Source organism: Haliaeetus leucocephalus, unplaced genomic scaffold (genome assembly GCF_000737465.1).
Source record: "Haliaeetus leucocephalus isolate CR32 unplaced genomic scaffold, Haliaeetus_leucocephalus-4.0 Scaffold417, whole genome shotgun sequence".
NCBI lineage: Eukaryota > Metazoa > Chordata > Aves > Accipitriformes > Accipitridae > Haliaeetus > Haliaeetus leucocephalus.
Window position 1 is genome coordinate 2,479,179 of NW_010972853.1, and position 15,089 is coordinate 2,494,267.

General features: G+C 38.5%; 1 protein-coding gene across 1 annotated transcript in view; it reads right to left on the reverse strand.

Annotated features, from left to right (window-relative positions):
* Positions 1-15,089, reverse strand: part of GPHN (gephyrin) — a 220,178-nt gene that overhangs the window by 41,209 nt on the left and 163,880 nt on the right. Inside the window, exons 10-12 of the mRNA XM_010574278.1 lie at positions 13,655-13,697; positions 10,118-10,255; positions 1,829-1,921 (exon numbers count right to left, since the gene is read on the reverse strand). Coding sequence (XP_010572580.1) covers positions 1,829-1,921; positions 10,118-10,255; positions 13,655-13,697 — 274 coding nt within the window. The remainder of the gene's footprint in view (positions 1-1,828; positions 1,922-10,117; positions 10,256-13,654; positions 13,698-15,089) is intronic.

The window sequence follows — 15,089 nt, forward strand, 5'->3', positions numbered from 1 at the left end:
TGTGATAACGGGTCTGCAAGAACAATTTAGAATAGAGTAGAATAGAATAGAATTATTTCAGCTAGAAGGGACCTACAATGATCACTTAGTCCAACTGCCTGACTACTTCAGGGCTGACCAAAAGTCAAAGCATATTATTAAGGGCATTGTTCAAATGCCTCTTAAACACCAGCAGGCATGGGGCATCGACCACCTCTCTAGGAAGCCTGTTCCAGTGTCTGACCACCCTCTCGGTAAAGAAATGCTTCCTAATGCCAACTCTGAACCTCCCCTGGCACAGCTTTGAACCATTCCCATGTGTCCTGTCACTGGATCCCAGGGAGAAGAGCTCAGCACCTCCCTCTCCACTTCCCCTCTGCAGGAAGCTGTACAGAGCAATGAGGTCGCCCCTCAGCCTCCTTTTCTCCAAACTAGACAAGCCCAAAGCCCTTAGCTGCTCCTCATAGGACATTCTGTCCAGCCCTTACACCAGCTTTGTTGCCCTCCTATGGATGCATTCAAGTACCTTACTGTTACTCTGTTTGAATCCACCACCAAAATTAGGGTCCTGTGAGTTGGTTCAGACAGAAGCTGTTGAAGACGGCGTTCATGATCGTTCTGCTCATTCTGCGTATTTACTGAGATTGTACTTGTGCTTTCCCTTACCTTGTAGCAATCAGGCTGCAAGACAGCATCTGCTTGATCCCAAAGCCTTTGTCAGTCAGCATTCTACTCAGAGCTCCCCTTCTCAGCTTTTCTCAGTGTTATACTACCTGTACTTCTCTGGCTACATCTGCACTCCCTTGCTGCTATTACTGGTCATTTTGGTCTGCCTGTCTCTCACACACATAGATGACAGACATCTGCAGTCAAACCTGTCTTGTACACCTGGAATTTTATTTTTATATCAAATCCATGGGGAAGCTATTGGACTACATTCATTGACTGGGTTTGCAGACAGTCTGTTTCATGGACAGCTGCTTTCCATTGTTTCAGCTGCCAGTAACAAAAAAGATATTTTAATGTCCACTGAAAAAAGTTGGCTATTGTGTCCAAATTTCAACACGGTGTTACGATGATTCAACCCCTACCACAATGAATCACTACTAGTATAATGTTCCATCATATATATGTTAATTTTCCTCTATAGATATCTGAGGTGAATATCATTAGCCTTATTTTACAAAGGGAAAACTGACGCACAGAGAAGCAACTTGCTCAACATCATGCAGCACCTAGTGGCAAAGCAGAGGATGCATTGAGTTCTCCTGGGAAACCACTCGCTGCTTGCTCCATGAAGTCACACTACTAATTCTATTTTATACAGCAACTGCAATATTTTCTAAGTAAATTGAGATTTTCTTTTGAGGTGCCTCCATAAGAGTACGTTCTGATATGTATTTTTGAAAATACTCTAATGCAATCATAAAATAATTCACAAATAGGAAGCTGGATCTGTGACAGTTCAACGAAGTAACAGATATAAGAAATTCCCAATTAAATAAAAAACAGAGGAATAGAAGAAGAATCTGTCATTCAGAAACGGATGTTCTGTTACTCTCCTGAATTCTTTATGTTTCCAAGAAACTCACTACCAACACAGGTGCAAGTCCATGAGCACACATGGATGTACCTTTGCTCACGTACATATGTATCCACTTAAAAGATCTGAATTGAACTTTATTGTCTTCTTTCAACACAGCTGCATTCTACGTAACTGTGACTTCAGCAATGACCTGAATGAAATCTCAACCAAAATAACCACTGCTGGATCCCAAATAGGTGAATTAACATGTTATAAAGTGGTTTTACAGACACTATACTGCATGTCTACAAAGTGAGTGTTTACCTCTGACAGCATAGCCATCTTTTACTGATGCTGGAAATGGTGGTAGATTATCTTTTGCATATACATCTTGAGCAAGGACTCGGCCCATTCCATCTAGAAAAGAGAAAAGACCATGCTCCATGTCATTACAGCTAGTGAAACAGAAAAAAAGCGAACAGCAGTGTGCTCTGATGGATGAAATGTATGTGTATGTGACATGAATAGACCTCTCAGGTTTTTGATTTCTGCCTCTACATAAATGAAAAAAGACTGGACTCTGAAAGTACTGATGAAAGATTTTTTTCAGTAAGCTGTGTTCCTGGTTATAGTGAAATTGTTGACAGTAGATCTGAATATCAGGTATCCAAACGCAGAGGTATTAGCTCCGATACAGGATCAGACAGAAAAAAACCCAAATATTTGTTTCTTCAGGACAAGCTTTTCTCCTGAAATCTTTTAAAAATACATACTTCTGTGTATTTCCATTTTAAAAGAAAAGCTCTTCTTTTTTTTAAAAGCTTTTAAAATAACATTTCAAAAGTGAATCCTGGGTGCAAAAGGTGAGAGAGGATGGATTGAGCCCAGAGGACTCAACATAAACAGTAATGATAGGCAAGTTTCCATAAACTGACAAAGTTTTGCAATAGATTAACTTTGCCTAATTGCTGAGAGCATTTCTGCTTAATGGAGGGTAAGTGCACATAAGTGTCAGGATTATATATGTAAATTTACGCTGCTATAGTTCTAAATATTTTAATAGGTGTTTCGAACATACTCTTTCCCTTCACTTAGCAACTATGACTGACGAGTTGTAAATCGGCTCTGTCTCACTGTAGAGACTGATACGAATTACTTCACCCTCAGTCAACTGTGCACTATTAGTTTGCTTTTAAGGCACCAGCAAGAGCTTTTTTTAGTATGATATGGAACAGAATGGAAAATATGTATCTTATCCCTTCATACAGTGTGAGAATGAGAAAAAAGATTTATTACGTGTGTGATTGAATGGACTGGGAAGGGGCACATGGGTCAGAACCACTGAGATCAGTTTGATCCTAGTATGTCTAAGTAGAAGGGAAGCTCATCTCGTAATAGAAGCCACAGCTCTTCAGAGTGCGTTGGTGCACAGGAAGGCAATATCCAGCTGAAAGTATGAAGGAGTGAGAGGATGCATGAATACTTCTGCCAGGATAATTTGCGTGGATATGTAGCTTATAGATTATGATCTTTCAGACATGCCAAAAAAGAGAGACATACATAAAGGGTGTTTCTTGTTTTACAGACAGGGAAATCAATGTAGTTCTGGATTTGCTGGGAAGGCAGAAGACCCAACATTGCACACTAAATGGACAGGTTTTGTTAAAAAGTGCACCTACTTGATTTGAAAATGTTCAGCTCCAGTGAAGTGGTATTATAATGGAGATTATATTTTACTTATTAACACAAAGTTATTTAGTTAGTAGTTAATTATATTAACAACTATAACATCATTGTGCTCACATCCATATGTATCAACTTTCAGCCTGCGGCAAATATTTATGTTGCATTTTTGAAATAGGTATTGCCATGAAAATGCTAATAAAACCTGTTAAAGCCACTAGAAAAGCACCTTTCTGATGGCTATTAATACGTCTGTGCATCACTGCGTATCACTGTCTGCGATACACAATACAGAAGTTATCAGAAAGCTCATGAAAGCTTGTACACTTGCACTGAATAAAGGAATACAGACACAGACATTTAAATTATAGCATAGAAAAGGCAGCTATCAAAGGCCTAGTAGAAACACCCTCTGTTCATAGATGCACAAAATCTCATACAAAAGTGATGCTTCTAATTTTAGCAGTGTTGTGTCTTCATTTTACTTCTTGTCTGCATGCAAAGTCACACCAATTAGACCAAAGTTGAACAGTATGTTCCCGGCATTCTGCCATGCAGTATTTGAAGAGAATAAATAGCCAACCAGTAGCGGGAATGAATTTCATTAAGGGGGCAAAAAAGTAAGAATTATTTGCTGAAGCCGTAGGCATTTAAAATGAAGCAAGTCAGCAAATAAAGGACAATCTGAAGTACCTCTGTACTCTCCTTTATTTGAGCAATTATTTTAGAAACACACTGTTTGACCTTATTTTGATTAAATGTAATTCAAAAAAGATGTTCTGAAATATTTTCATGTCATCAAACTGCCCCTTGTGATGTCCACAGCTTTCCGATTCTAACACAAAATGCAGAATTACATTAAACTCACTTTTCAAAGTTGGGTATTTTCTAAAGCTTAGCTGGTAAAACTGGTACAGTTCTGTGAAGAATTTTGATTTCTCAGGGTATTGGTACTGCGATAAAGCAGTGAGACAGGTATTGTACTAGAGGTGATGGATTTGTTCCCATTTTGTAAATATTGCCCTGGTAGCACTTCAGTGTGATATGAAAAGGCAATGCTATCAAAATAATCAGCTAGTTTGAAATGAATAAGCAATGGAAAAAAATGTCCAAGCTCTACAGAAATTACAGGGCTCTTGGACTAGATCAGAAAAACTGCTCCATTCTGAGGCTTAAGCCCATGAAGTGTGGACTGCCTCTGCTTTGTACTTTTAGTATCAAACTTCTGCCTCTTCTTAGTTTCAGAAGAATTATCATTATCATGCTGTCTAGAAACTTAACCTTATATACCCATGGACCAATGTTCAGGTAACTGCATTTAGCTGGAATAAAAGGCTAATTGGGGGCTTCATACCAGATATTGATGATGGCAGGTGGGAAATATGCTTCAGATGCCTTTGGTTCATGGGACTTCTGTAAAAAGTTTTAGGACTTTCTATTATTTTTTTTTTTAATATGGAAGAGGCTAAATGACCTATAGAGGCACTAAGCAATACACTTACCAATGTGAAAGTTATGTTTCAAAAGATGACTTTACTCATCCTCCCCCTTATGTTAGGAGAGAATAGATTTGAGAGACTACAGCATGCCTTGACTTAATCAAGAATAAAGTCAGGACTGTACTGGCTACTTGCACAGAGTAACATTCAGCAGCTTTATTTATGAGGATGAATACTGTGTAATATGTTTCGTAATGTAAATAAATCAGGTTAAAATTAATTAGGTAATTTTTTAATGAAATAAATTGCAGTCCTAGAACTTTAAGCATTTCGCTTTCCTTACAGAGAAATTGTGCTTCTGAAAGGTAATTTTCAGGAGCTCAGTGTTAATTCAAGACACAAAACCATGAAGAAAACAAACACAGCACAATAGTGCTTTTCTGAGTACAGTTAATTAGGATTCAGATCTCCACGACTACATTTTTATTATCTCCTGAAATTACAGGTATATTAACTGAAAAATAAATGAATACATAATGAAAAGAAAAATTGGTTCTTAATTAACTGTATTCTTCAAAATAAATTTTTTTTAGCAAACTAACATATATGTGTGCGCACGCATGCATACACACACATATACATATATATGCCTATACAAAAAAATCCTATATATTTGTCTGTATAACACTACAGTGATCCCTTAAGAACTTCTGAAAATGAGATTCCATCTTGAGATTTGTGTCTGTAGATTAAGAGAATTGAATTTCCAATTCACAGATATTTCCATCACAGACACAGATATATCCTTTAGGATGCCTCCTAAAGGCTCATCCTGAAATTTCATACTATGTATTAGGAAATCTTACAGTGCTAAAATAAGTGTATACTTGTTGAAAAATAAATTGGGAGATAGAATTTTGCATTACAGTGCAAAAATATGAAGGAATAAGTCTTTGTTAATATTTTCATTCAATTATGTGAAAAACCAAGAATGTATCTCTACAGCTGACAATCTTACCATGTATCTAACTCTTTTATTTTGGGTGGGAGGGAAGAGGGTCATAAGTGAAGTATCTTAGCAGACTCAGAACATTATTTTTTAAAGAATAACAGTGCCAGGAATAATAATCAATATGTTCCAGACTTAGAAGCAATATCAACTAAGATATTATAAAGTATATTACAATACCTTCTCTTACCTTGACAGTATATTCCCATATAGTAGAATAAGAACAGAAGCAACCAAATTGCCTTTTGACAAATTAGAGTATATAAAACTCTATAGCGAATATAAGCATCTAGCTAAGAACAATTACTGCCATTCTGTCTCTGTAAGGACATTTTGAAGAGCATGTAGTCTGAATAGAATCACTCTGTTATTGGTACGGTAACATTATCAGTATTAACACAAAACTGTTACTTAGTCCATATTTTGAATGGTTTTTAATATTAAAGTAAAATACATGGCGAAATCTTGTCCAAAGCATGTTGCAGGAAGAAATCATATATACTGTGATTTTGTCTGATTTCACCATGGTTCTAATGAAGAAGCTTACAAATGAGATATATGAAAAAGCTGCTACCTACTGTTGATATAAATATGTTTGCACAAAGACTGGTGTATACATATAAATAGATGGCGACGTTATTGTTCTGTAGATCAACATACATGTAGCATGTGAGGATTATGCTTATTCTCTGTCTACCTAGAATATTTTTAGCCACATTTTATCAACTTCTAGGGAAAATACAGCTTCTGTCCAGAAATACAATAGCAGCAATACAAAAACATTGTGAAACAGTATGTAAGTTTTCATCCAGAAGTGGAAAAAATAGAGAGATGGAGAAAAAAGAAAATAAAGATAAAAGGACAAGAGAATAAGACATATTTCTAGAATCAAGGACAAAAAAAGGAAAAATAACAGCTTAGCGATACTTGTTTTTCCCTATAATCAATACAACCTAAACTCAAGAACTTATTTCTTCACTTAGTTTTGCACTAGAGGTTTAAAATGTCAAAACTATTTTTATGCAAAAAGGAATAATAATGCTACAGTACCTTAACAGTACCTTATGTAGCAAAATAAACATATGCTGTGCTTATTTTTCAGGGAGGTATATGCCGGATTTTTATTGTTTATTTCAGGAGTTCAGTGTCGTATACATAGCACCTATTTGGACTAAATGTACCTAACACTGTGGCTCATCATACTGTCCACAAAGGGCTGTCTTAGCAAAGACATTTAACTGACAGCTATCCCAAAAGATCTAATAACTATGCTCAGGCATTTAGACCTTAATGCCTTCTTCTAATATGCACACCATTATGAAAGTGCAGGGTGTAATATGCATTCCTTGTTGATCCAGTATTGGTGCTGTTCTGAATGCAGGATATGCAGCATCCTCTCAGAGATCTGCTTTGTGCTACCAAGGCACAGGGGAGTGCTGGTCTCCACTTGGAGTGACTAAACGTACAGGTGGGATTCTATGTACAGTCTGCTAAATCAGTATGCCAATATGAAGACATCTCAAAGGTTTGTGGTAGGTGAAGAGCATGAAAACTTTGAACTTTCAAGCCAAAAGACAGAATACCCCATTCGGAAACCACTTGTACCACTCTGCTATCTGGAGTCCACTGATGTCCTGAACATTTTGCCTCTTGAGGCTTGTGGTTCCACTGTCTCTTCGCTCACCACCTTACCTTTGCAAAATCTGGAGGAATCCCTGCAGGAGGTTTCCTCTTCCCTGCCTACTTGAGGATTACTTGCAGCATGCTTCCCATCATAGTTTTGTTCTGTGCCAAGAAGACTCTCTCAGATAATGCCCAGGTTTGGTGTAAGGGTGTGCTGGTTTTGGCTGCAATAGAGTTAATTTCCTTCATAGTAGCTGGTATGGGGCTATGTTTTGGATTTGTGCTGAAAACAGTGTTGATAACACAGGGATGTTTTTGTTACTGCTGAGCAGTGCTTACACAGAGCCAAGGCCTTTTCTGCTCCTCACCCCACCCCACTGGCGAGTGGGCTGGGGGTGCACAAGGAGTTGGGAGGGGACACAGATGGGACAGCTGATCCCAGCTGACCAAAGGGATATTCCAGACCATATGGCGTAATTCACAGCATATAAAGCTGGGGGAAGAAGAAGGAAGGGGGGGATGTTTGAAATGATGGTGTTTGTCTTCCCAAGTAACTGTTACACATGATGGGGCCCTGCTTTCCTGGAGATGGCTGAACACCTGCCTGCCGATGGGAAGTGGTGAATGAATTCCTTGTTTTGCTTTGCTTGCATGTGCAGCTTTTGCTTTACCTATTAAACTGTCTTTATCTCAACCCACAAGTTTTCTCATTTTTACTCTTCCGATTCTCTCTCCCATCCCACTGGGGGAAGTAAGCAAGTGGCTGTGTGGGGCTGTGATGGGTTGACCCTGGCTGGACGCCAGGTGCCCACCAAAGCCGTTCTATCACTCCCGCATCCTCAGCTGGACAGGGGAGAGAAAAATATAACAAAAAACTTGCGGGTCGAGATAAGGACAGGAGAGATCATTCACTAATTACCATCACGGGCAAAACAGACTCAGCTTAGGGAAAATTAGCTCACTTTTTATTACAAATCAGCCAGAGTAAGGTAAATGAGAAATAAAACGAAATCTCAGAACACCTTCCCTCCACCCCTCCCTTCTTCCCGGGCACAACTTCACTCCCGGATTTCTCCACCAAGCCCCCCCAGCGGCACAAGGGGGACAGGGATGGGGTTTACGGTCATCACATGTTATTTTCTGCCGCTTCACCTCCTCAGGGCGAGGGCTCATCACACTCTTCCCCTGCTCCAACGTGGGGTCCCACCCACGGGAGACAGTCCTCCACGAACTTTCTCCAAAGTGGGCCATTCCCACGGGCTGCAGTTCTTCACGAACTGCTCCAGCATGGGTCCTTTCCACGGTGTGCAGTCCTTCAGGCACAGACTGCTCCAGCGTGGGTCCCCCACGGGGTCCAAGTCCTGCCAGAAAACCCGCTCTGTGGGCTCCTCTCTCCACAGATCCGCAGGTCCTGCCAGGAACCTGCTCCAGCGCAGGGTTCCCACGGGGTCACAGCCTCCTTCAGGAACCCACCTGCTCCGGCGTGGGGTCCTCCACGGGCTGCAGGTGGATATCTGCCCCACCGTGGCCCTCCCTGGACTGCAGGGGGACAGCCTGCCTCACCAGGGTCTTCACCACGGGCTGCAGGGGAATCTTCGCTCCGGCGCCTGGAGCATCTCCTCCCCCTCCTTCTGCACTGACCTTGGTGTCTGCAGGCTTGTTTCTCTTACATGTTCTCACTCCTCTCTCCGGTGGCTGTTTTCCACGTCCCAACTTTTTTTTCCTTCTTAAAAATGTTATCACAGAGACGTTACCACTATCACTGTTTGGCTCGGCCTTGGCCGGCGGCGGGTCCGTCTTAGAGCCAGCTGGTATAGGCTCGCTCTCTCTCGAACACAGGGGAAGCTTCCAGCAGCTTCTTACAGGAGTCACCCCTGTAACCCCCCCCCGCTACCAAAACCTTGCCACATAAAACCAATACAGGGGCTTAGTTGCTGGCTGTGGTTAAACCATGACAAAGGGATAGCAGAAGCAAGGGAGACACCTAATATGCATTATGAACACACTATTTCAGGAGGGAGGACAGTTTAGCTGAATAAACACGAGAGGTGCCCTGCTAATTCCTTTTAAGGCCAGAAAATGGCTTCGCCTATCCTCATTTATTTACGAGTATAGACACAGTTACAAAGTCTGACATTTTGCCTGCTGTTTGGTGCCTTTTAAGACAACCTCACTGTATAAATCAGTAACAGTTGCCCTTGATTATAAAGTTTCAATAAAGCAAACATTAAATGCAAGTAAGTATCAGAAAAGGATCAAATGTAGTGGTAGAATAGAAAGGGAATTATGTTGCCTTTATGAGAAGAGGAGGCAAACTCTGGAATGACTAGTAGGCCAAGTAGGATCTGGAAAAACAGACTGCGACAAACTGTAAAAGATATAGACATGGAAAATGTGACCTGGAATCAATAATCACTTTGATTTGATCATTAATCTCAGACTGGAAAGGGAGTTAGTGAGAATCTCCTGCAGTAAAGAGAAGAGTGATCGATCACAGTACAACTTGGAGCTACCTGGCATCTACAAAAGTCTAGTGTCAAATCAACCACTGAGGCAAATTGTCGTTTCCATGTTTTAGCTTTGTTGCATATAACACAGACCAGAAGAAAATTCATTTATATATTTAATTAGAGTTCCATTACAGATTCCGTCAGGGAGCAGCACTGAGCTCAGTCAACATTCTCCTGACTTTGAAAGGAGACTTCTGCTCCTATTATTGGCATTTCCTAAAGCAGTTTCTCCTGGAGAAGGTACTGTCTCAGACACCTCACAGCATTAATAAAAGAGCAAGTGCGTAAGAAGGTTGTAAAATAAGGAAATAATTACCCTAATCCTCACAAAGAATCCAACTTAAAATACCTCTGTAATTGATGATTTCTGTTCCAAGCACTGGGGTCATCTCCAGAACTGTGATGAAGGCCTTGTCCATAGATGTCAATGGGAATGGAGACATGCGGTGTCTTCTTGCTACCTTGGTAATGTCAACAGCACTGTGACCTGCAACAAGAGAGCACCAAGTTTATGTATGCTACAACGTGTAGATGTACACAGTGATGTTCATTTAAACCACTTTACTGAAATTATTCTGGCACTTTGGGGTAAATTAAATTAGTTAGTTATCACTATTGAGCATTTATGTCAGACACTGGGAAGGCACTGCATTCAACTAGAATCAAAAGAGAGATTTAAAACAAATGCAATTTACAGTTGAAAAAGTTCACAAAAATGTATATCCTTACTTGTCGTGAAAAACATACCAGAAGTCTTGCTGAGCATGAAAGGATCAGTTAATCAGAAACAGAAACCCTTCAAGATGATACAGTATTTTATACTGAAGATGATAATCCGAGGCTAACTCAGTTCTATGAACTATGAACTCAGGGTGATTCACTCCTCATTCTGTTCTCAACAAACACATCTCTATGCTATGTGCAGTGCACAGCTAAAACATAAAAATGGACACTGTCCTGGGGAGATTGCAATCCAAGAGTGAGATGGGAGTCAAAAGGTTTGAAAGCAAGATAGAGGGAAGTACAATGAAATCACTGGACAGTCAGGACAGTAGTGTTTCCAGCTAGTAGGCATCCTACCCATTGTCAAGACTTTGTAGTCACCATAGCAAAGTGACATTTAAATATAATTTAATATAAATATAATATAATTTGAGTGAAGGTAGTAGGATAGATTAATGGAAGTTTACTTTCCCATGTATGAGGGACAGGTTGGGAGAAAATACGACAAAAGTTGTTTGAAAATGAAGCCAGCAGCATGTTTGATTTCTTGATACTTACTAAGAGACTAAACAAGGGGACAACAAGCTTTGAAGGATTTTGAAAGTGAAGATAAGCAGCTGAAGAGAGGGAACTATTGCAGGAATACATAAATAAGAGTAACAGATAAAAACCAGAAGATTAAGAAAATGACATCTGTAGAAATATCTTGAATGGATTTGCCTAGAACAAGAAGGTATTTATGAGAGCCAAAGTGGATGACGTTCTATATGTAATATGTAATGATATTCCTAAAGCAACATAAATTATAATAAGATAGCATTAACAAATAATAGAAACTAATTTTTAATGACATGATTTTGGTTTGCAGTAGCTACCTAAATATCCCATTTGCTGCTGCACACGCCTTCACATTCTGGAAAAAAACGGATTATTGCTTTAAATGTAGTCTTCTAATAAAAATAAGTACAAAAATAGTACAACAATCATGCAATCTAACTTTTTCCTTCAGAAGAGAAGGTCACTTCACCAGTCTGTATATACAAAACCTTCAGCACTGATGCATGCTTGTCTCTCTATGTGGGAGATTGTTCACTAATTTATTTTTTGCTGTTAACACAGTAACTATCTTTAAGAGGAAGAAGTAGAGACAAACAAAACGGCCCACCTAATTCCAGTCCCAAGGACGATTCTGGAAGACATTATTTGAACAATCTCTTTGTATGTATTTAGAAAATAACATGATGATAAAAGCAGGCACTGCAAATTTGTCAAGCACAAATAATTTCTAACTGACTTAATTCCTTTCCTTAACATAGCAGTTGGCATACTGAGGAAAAGAGAAACAGCTGATGAGATATATTTTAATTATATTAAGACTTTTCACACTCTTAAACATGGCTTTCTCATAAGCATACTAGGGAGAAATGATCCAAATTAAACTATTGTAAGACAAAATGTAACTAGTGGAAAAACTGCATTCCTGGACTTAATAAGAGGGATGTCCCTAGCAAGCTTATATTTTCCATTATTATGCCTGTATTTTGTTAGCAACCTCATAAAAATGAGGAAAAGGAAAGAACAGCATGTGAGACACAGTCGAACTTCCCATACCTTTCTCTGCATAGAGAAAGAAACCCTGCTTAGCAGCACCATAATTCCTGCAGGTCCAGCAGATTCCACACAATATATGTTAAAAACCTTTTCCTGACTGTATAAATTAAGAAACTATTTTCTTAAAAGGAAAAGTTGGAAAAAATGAAGGAAGATGCTAGGAAAAAATATGTCACAGCAGTGAAAGCTGGGGGAATTGTGTGCCAGCAAACAACCTTTATGCTACAGCCATTAGGCGCTTTAATGTTTATGTGGTACTGCTACCTAAAATTCATTGTTAACTACTTCAAAAACTAACATTTCACCTCTTTAACCCTTAAAACATGAATGAATTCAGAGGCTTTGAATGCTTTGATGCCCAGATACCTTCAGATTTGGAACTCTATGTCTAATACATGTAATTTGCTTAAGTCAGAGGTTCTGTTAAAAGCTACAGAGAAATCCGTTCTTCAACACAGTGTTTTTGAAAATAGATAAAATCCCTTAATCTCTGACAACTTTGTTCCAACACCAAAAGTATCACCCATTATTTCTGCAAATGAAGTCAAGAAAATACATACTCAAAAATAGAGCCCCTTCAGGTTTAACACTAGCATGAATAACCTTAATGAAGACTGGAAGAAAGACGCATGTGTTACTACTGACCCTTCTCTCTCCCTATTTCTCCCTACAAACAAATGCTAACTCTTCTTTTAGAGGTATCATACATTTAAACAGCCCCAGAGACAAACAAATAATGATTTTTAAATTCTAAAAGTGGTACTTTTTAATTACAAGTAAATGACATTAAACAACTCCTCAGATCTTCCCAAGTTATCTTTCGCTAATGTCAAATGTTAGATGGCTCTAAAAATAACTACTTGCATTAAGCAGCATTTTGCATGACAAACTAATCCTCTAGCTTTGAAGCAGCTAAGTCAATCAGTTGCATAAGGGAGAAAATTCCTCACAGCTTCCTCTCTTATCACTAAAACAACTTCTTATTCCTGTTGTTATATATATATATCTACACACACACATATGTTGGATCAAATTTTAGACTAGGAAAGATTTCCATAAAACAAAGGAAAGGAATTGTGCAAATTAAAGAACAGGTCATTTGGATCAAATCTGAATTCTTAACCTTTACATTTTTTGGTTTGGTTTTATGTAACCCAACATTCAATTTCATGTTCAGGTATGAAAATAAAAATCATATCTATTTAAATTGAGAATTTCCATTTTCATTGAGTGTTGATTCTTTTTGCCCATAGAACTTGCACACATATGATCATTTACAACAACACATCACCAAAACCAACACAGACCTTCACGTCATTAGAAGACCAACTTGGAAGAAAAAATTAGAAGGCAACTATCCATTAATACATGAACACTATGAGCTATTTACACTTTTATTTTCTCTTTGGAATGAATTTCATTATCTTAAGTTATTAAATTTCTTCTGCAAACCCACTTATGTCCCAACCATACCCTTCTCTTTTCATCTATCATTTGCTGCCTTCTGAACCGTCTTAGTTTCTCAACAGAGCTATGAAGTTTCAGTACTTACTTGCTCTAAGGATGTTCTCCTTGCTGCTGCACCTAGACTGGACCTGCAGAGAGAGCACAGAGCCTATGAGCTACAGAAGTTAACAAGAATGCAAAATACAGAGATATAATGGGCAAGCTCCTGGGATCTAAGACAGAGGCTATACATATTTTCAACAACATTCTTACATACTCTAAATGACATAAGTATATTTAAGCAGAAGGGTAGTAGCTGATGGTCAGAACCTGATACAAGCAATTTGATGCACCCTCCCTGCCCCCCAAGAAACAAGATGGCCTAAGGAGAGTAACAGAGTAAATTCAAAGAACACAGTGGCTAAAATTATGTGTTAAGCTTCAGTTTTAAACAGAAAATCCACGTTTTCTTACACAATTTTAATTACAGTAACTCTGAATCTAGGTCCTGTTTTATGACTAGACAAAATACTAATATAACTCTATTATCATGACCTGCTTTAAAATTCTATTATTCATATTTTCAGGTATTATAGAAAGAGTTTAAAATACTCAATTTAGATTGTGTTGACTCTGAAGATATTTAATAAGACTTCCTTTGCAATCATATAAGCAACTCACAACTGTATAAACAGCTCCTGGCTGGAGCCAGATAAATTTACTCAGTTGTTTCTTTTTGCTATGTTCAGTATGAATTTTACAGTGCAATTGTGCTTTAAAAAGTAACTGTGAGAATGACAACTGGTTTCTCAACAAATCCTCTTCCTAGATGCTTAGCTGCCACCGTGCTATTCCAGATACTTTAGTCTGACTCCACGGAAATGGGAGGATTCACATTGGTCTAATATTCTAGTAACACTGGATATTTAGAGTTCCATTTGTTTACCATGCAGATTTAAAAAAACAATTGTTTTTTGAAGAGTATGAGTCCTGTAAACACAACACAGTTCAAACCTTATCTATACTGAAACATTAGCTCTTGTTAATTCTTTGCAGGTTTGGAAAGATAGCTCACTGCATAATAACACTGAAGTTGCAAGTTTTTAGATGAACTAATTTGAACACCAGGCTATCTTCTGGTAGGTCAGCTGACTGAACTGGTAATGCTTGCATAAAAAGCTCTTTGTGTGGACAAAACCCAGGTAAAGTACTTCACAGGAAGACAAACCTCTGAGAGAGTATGAATGGAATCTTTCTCTTTTTTACTTTATTGACACATGTATTGCGAAATTTCAGTGAGAGGACTAATAAAGTAGAATGGTGTACATGCGATGAAAGAAGTGGAATAGCACAGGTGACGCTGAGGGTGTAATTTCCCTGCAGAACATTTGTCTCTGCTGTAAAGTGAAGGAGTGAATCCAGATTATCTTTCAGATTACAGTTTCAATTTGCAGTTACAGAAGAATTACCTATAAAGTGAGTATGTATGATCTAGCAATTGATGAATAATGGTACACACTCAAGCCCCAAAAAGCTGTCTT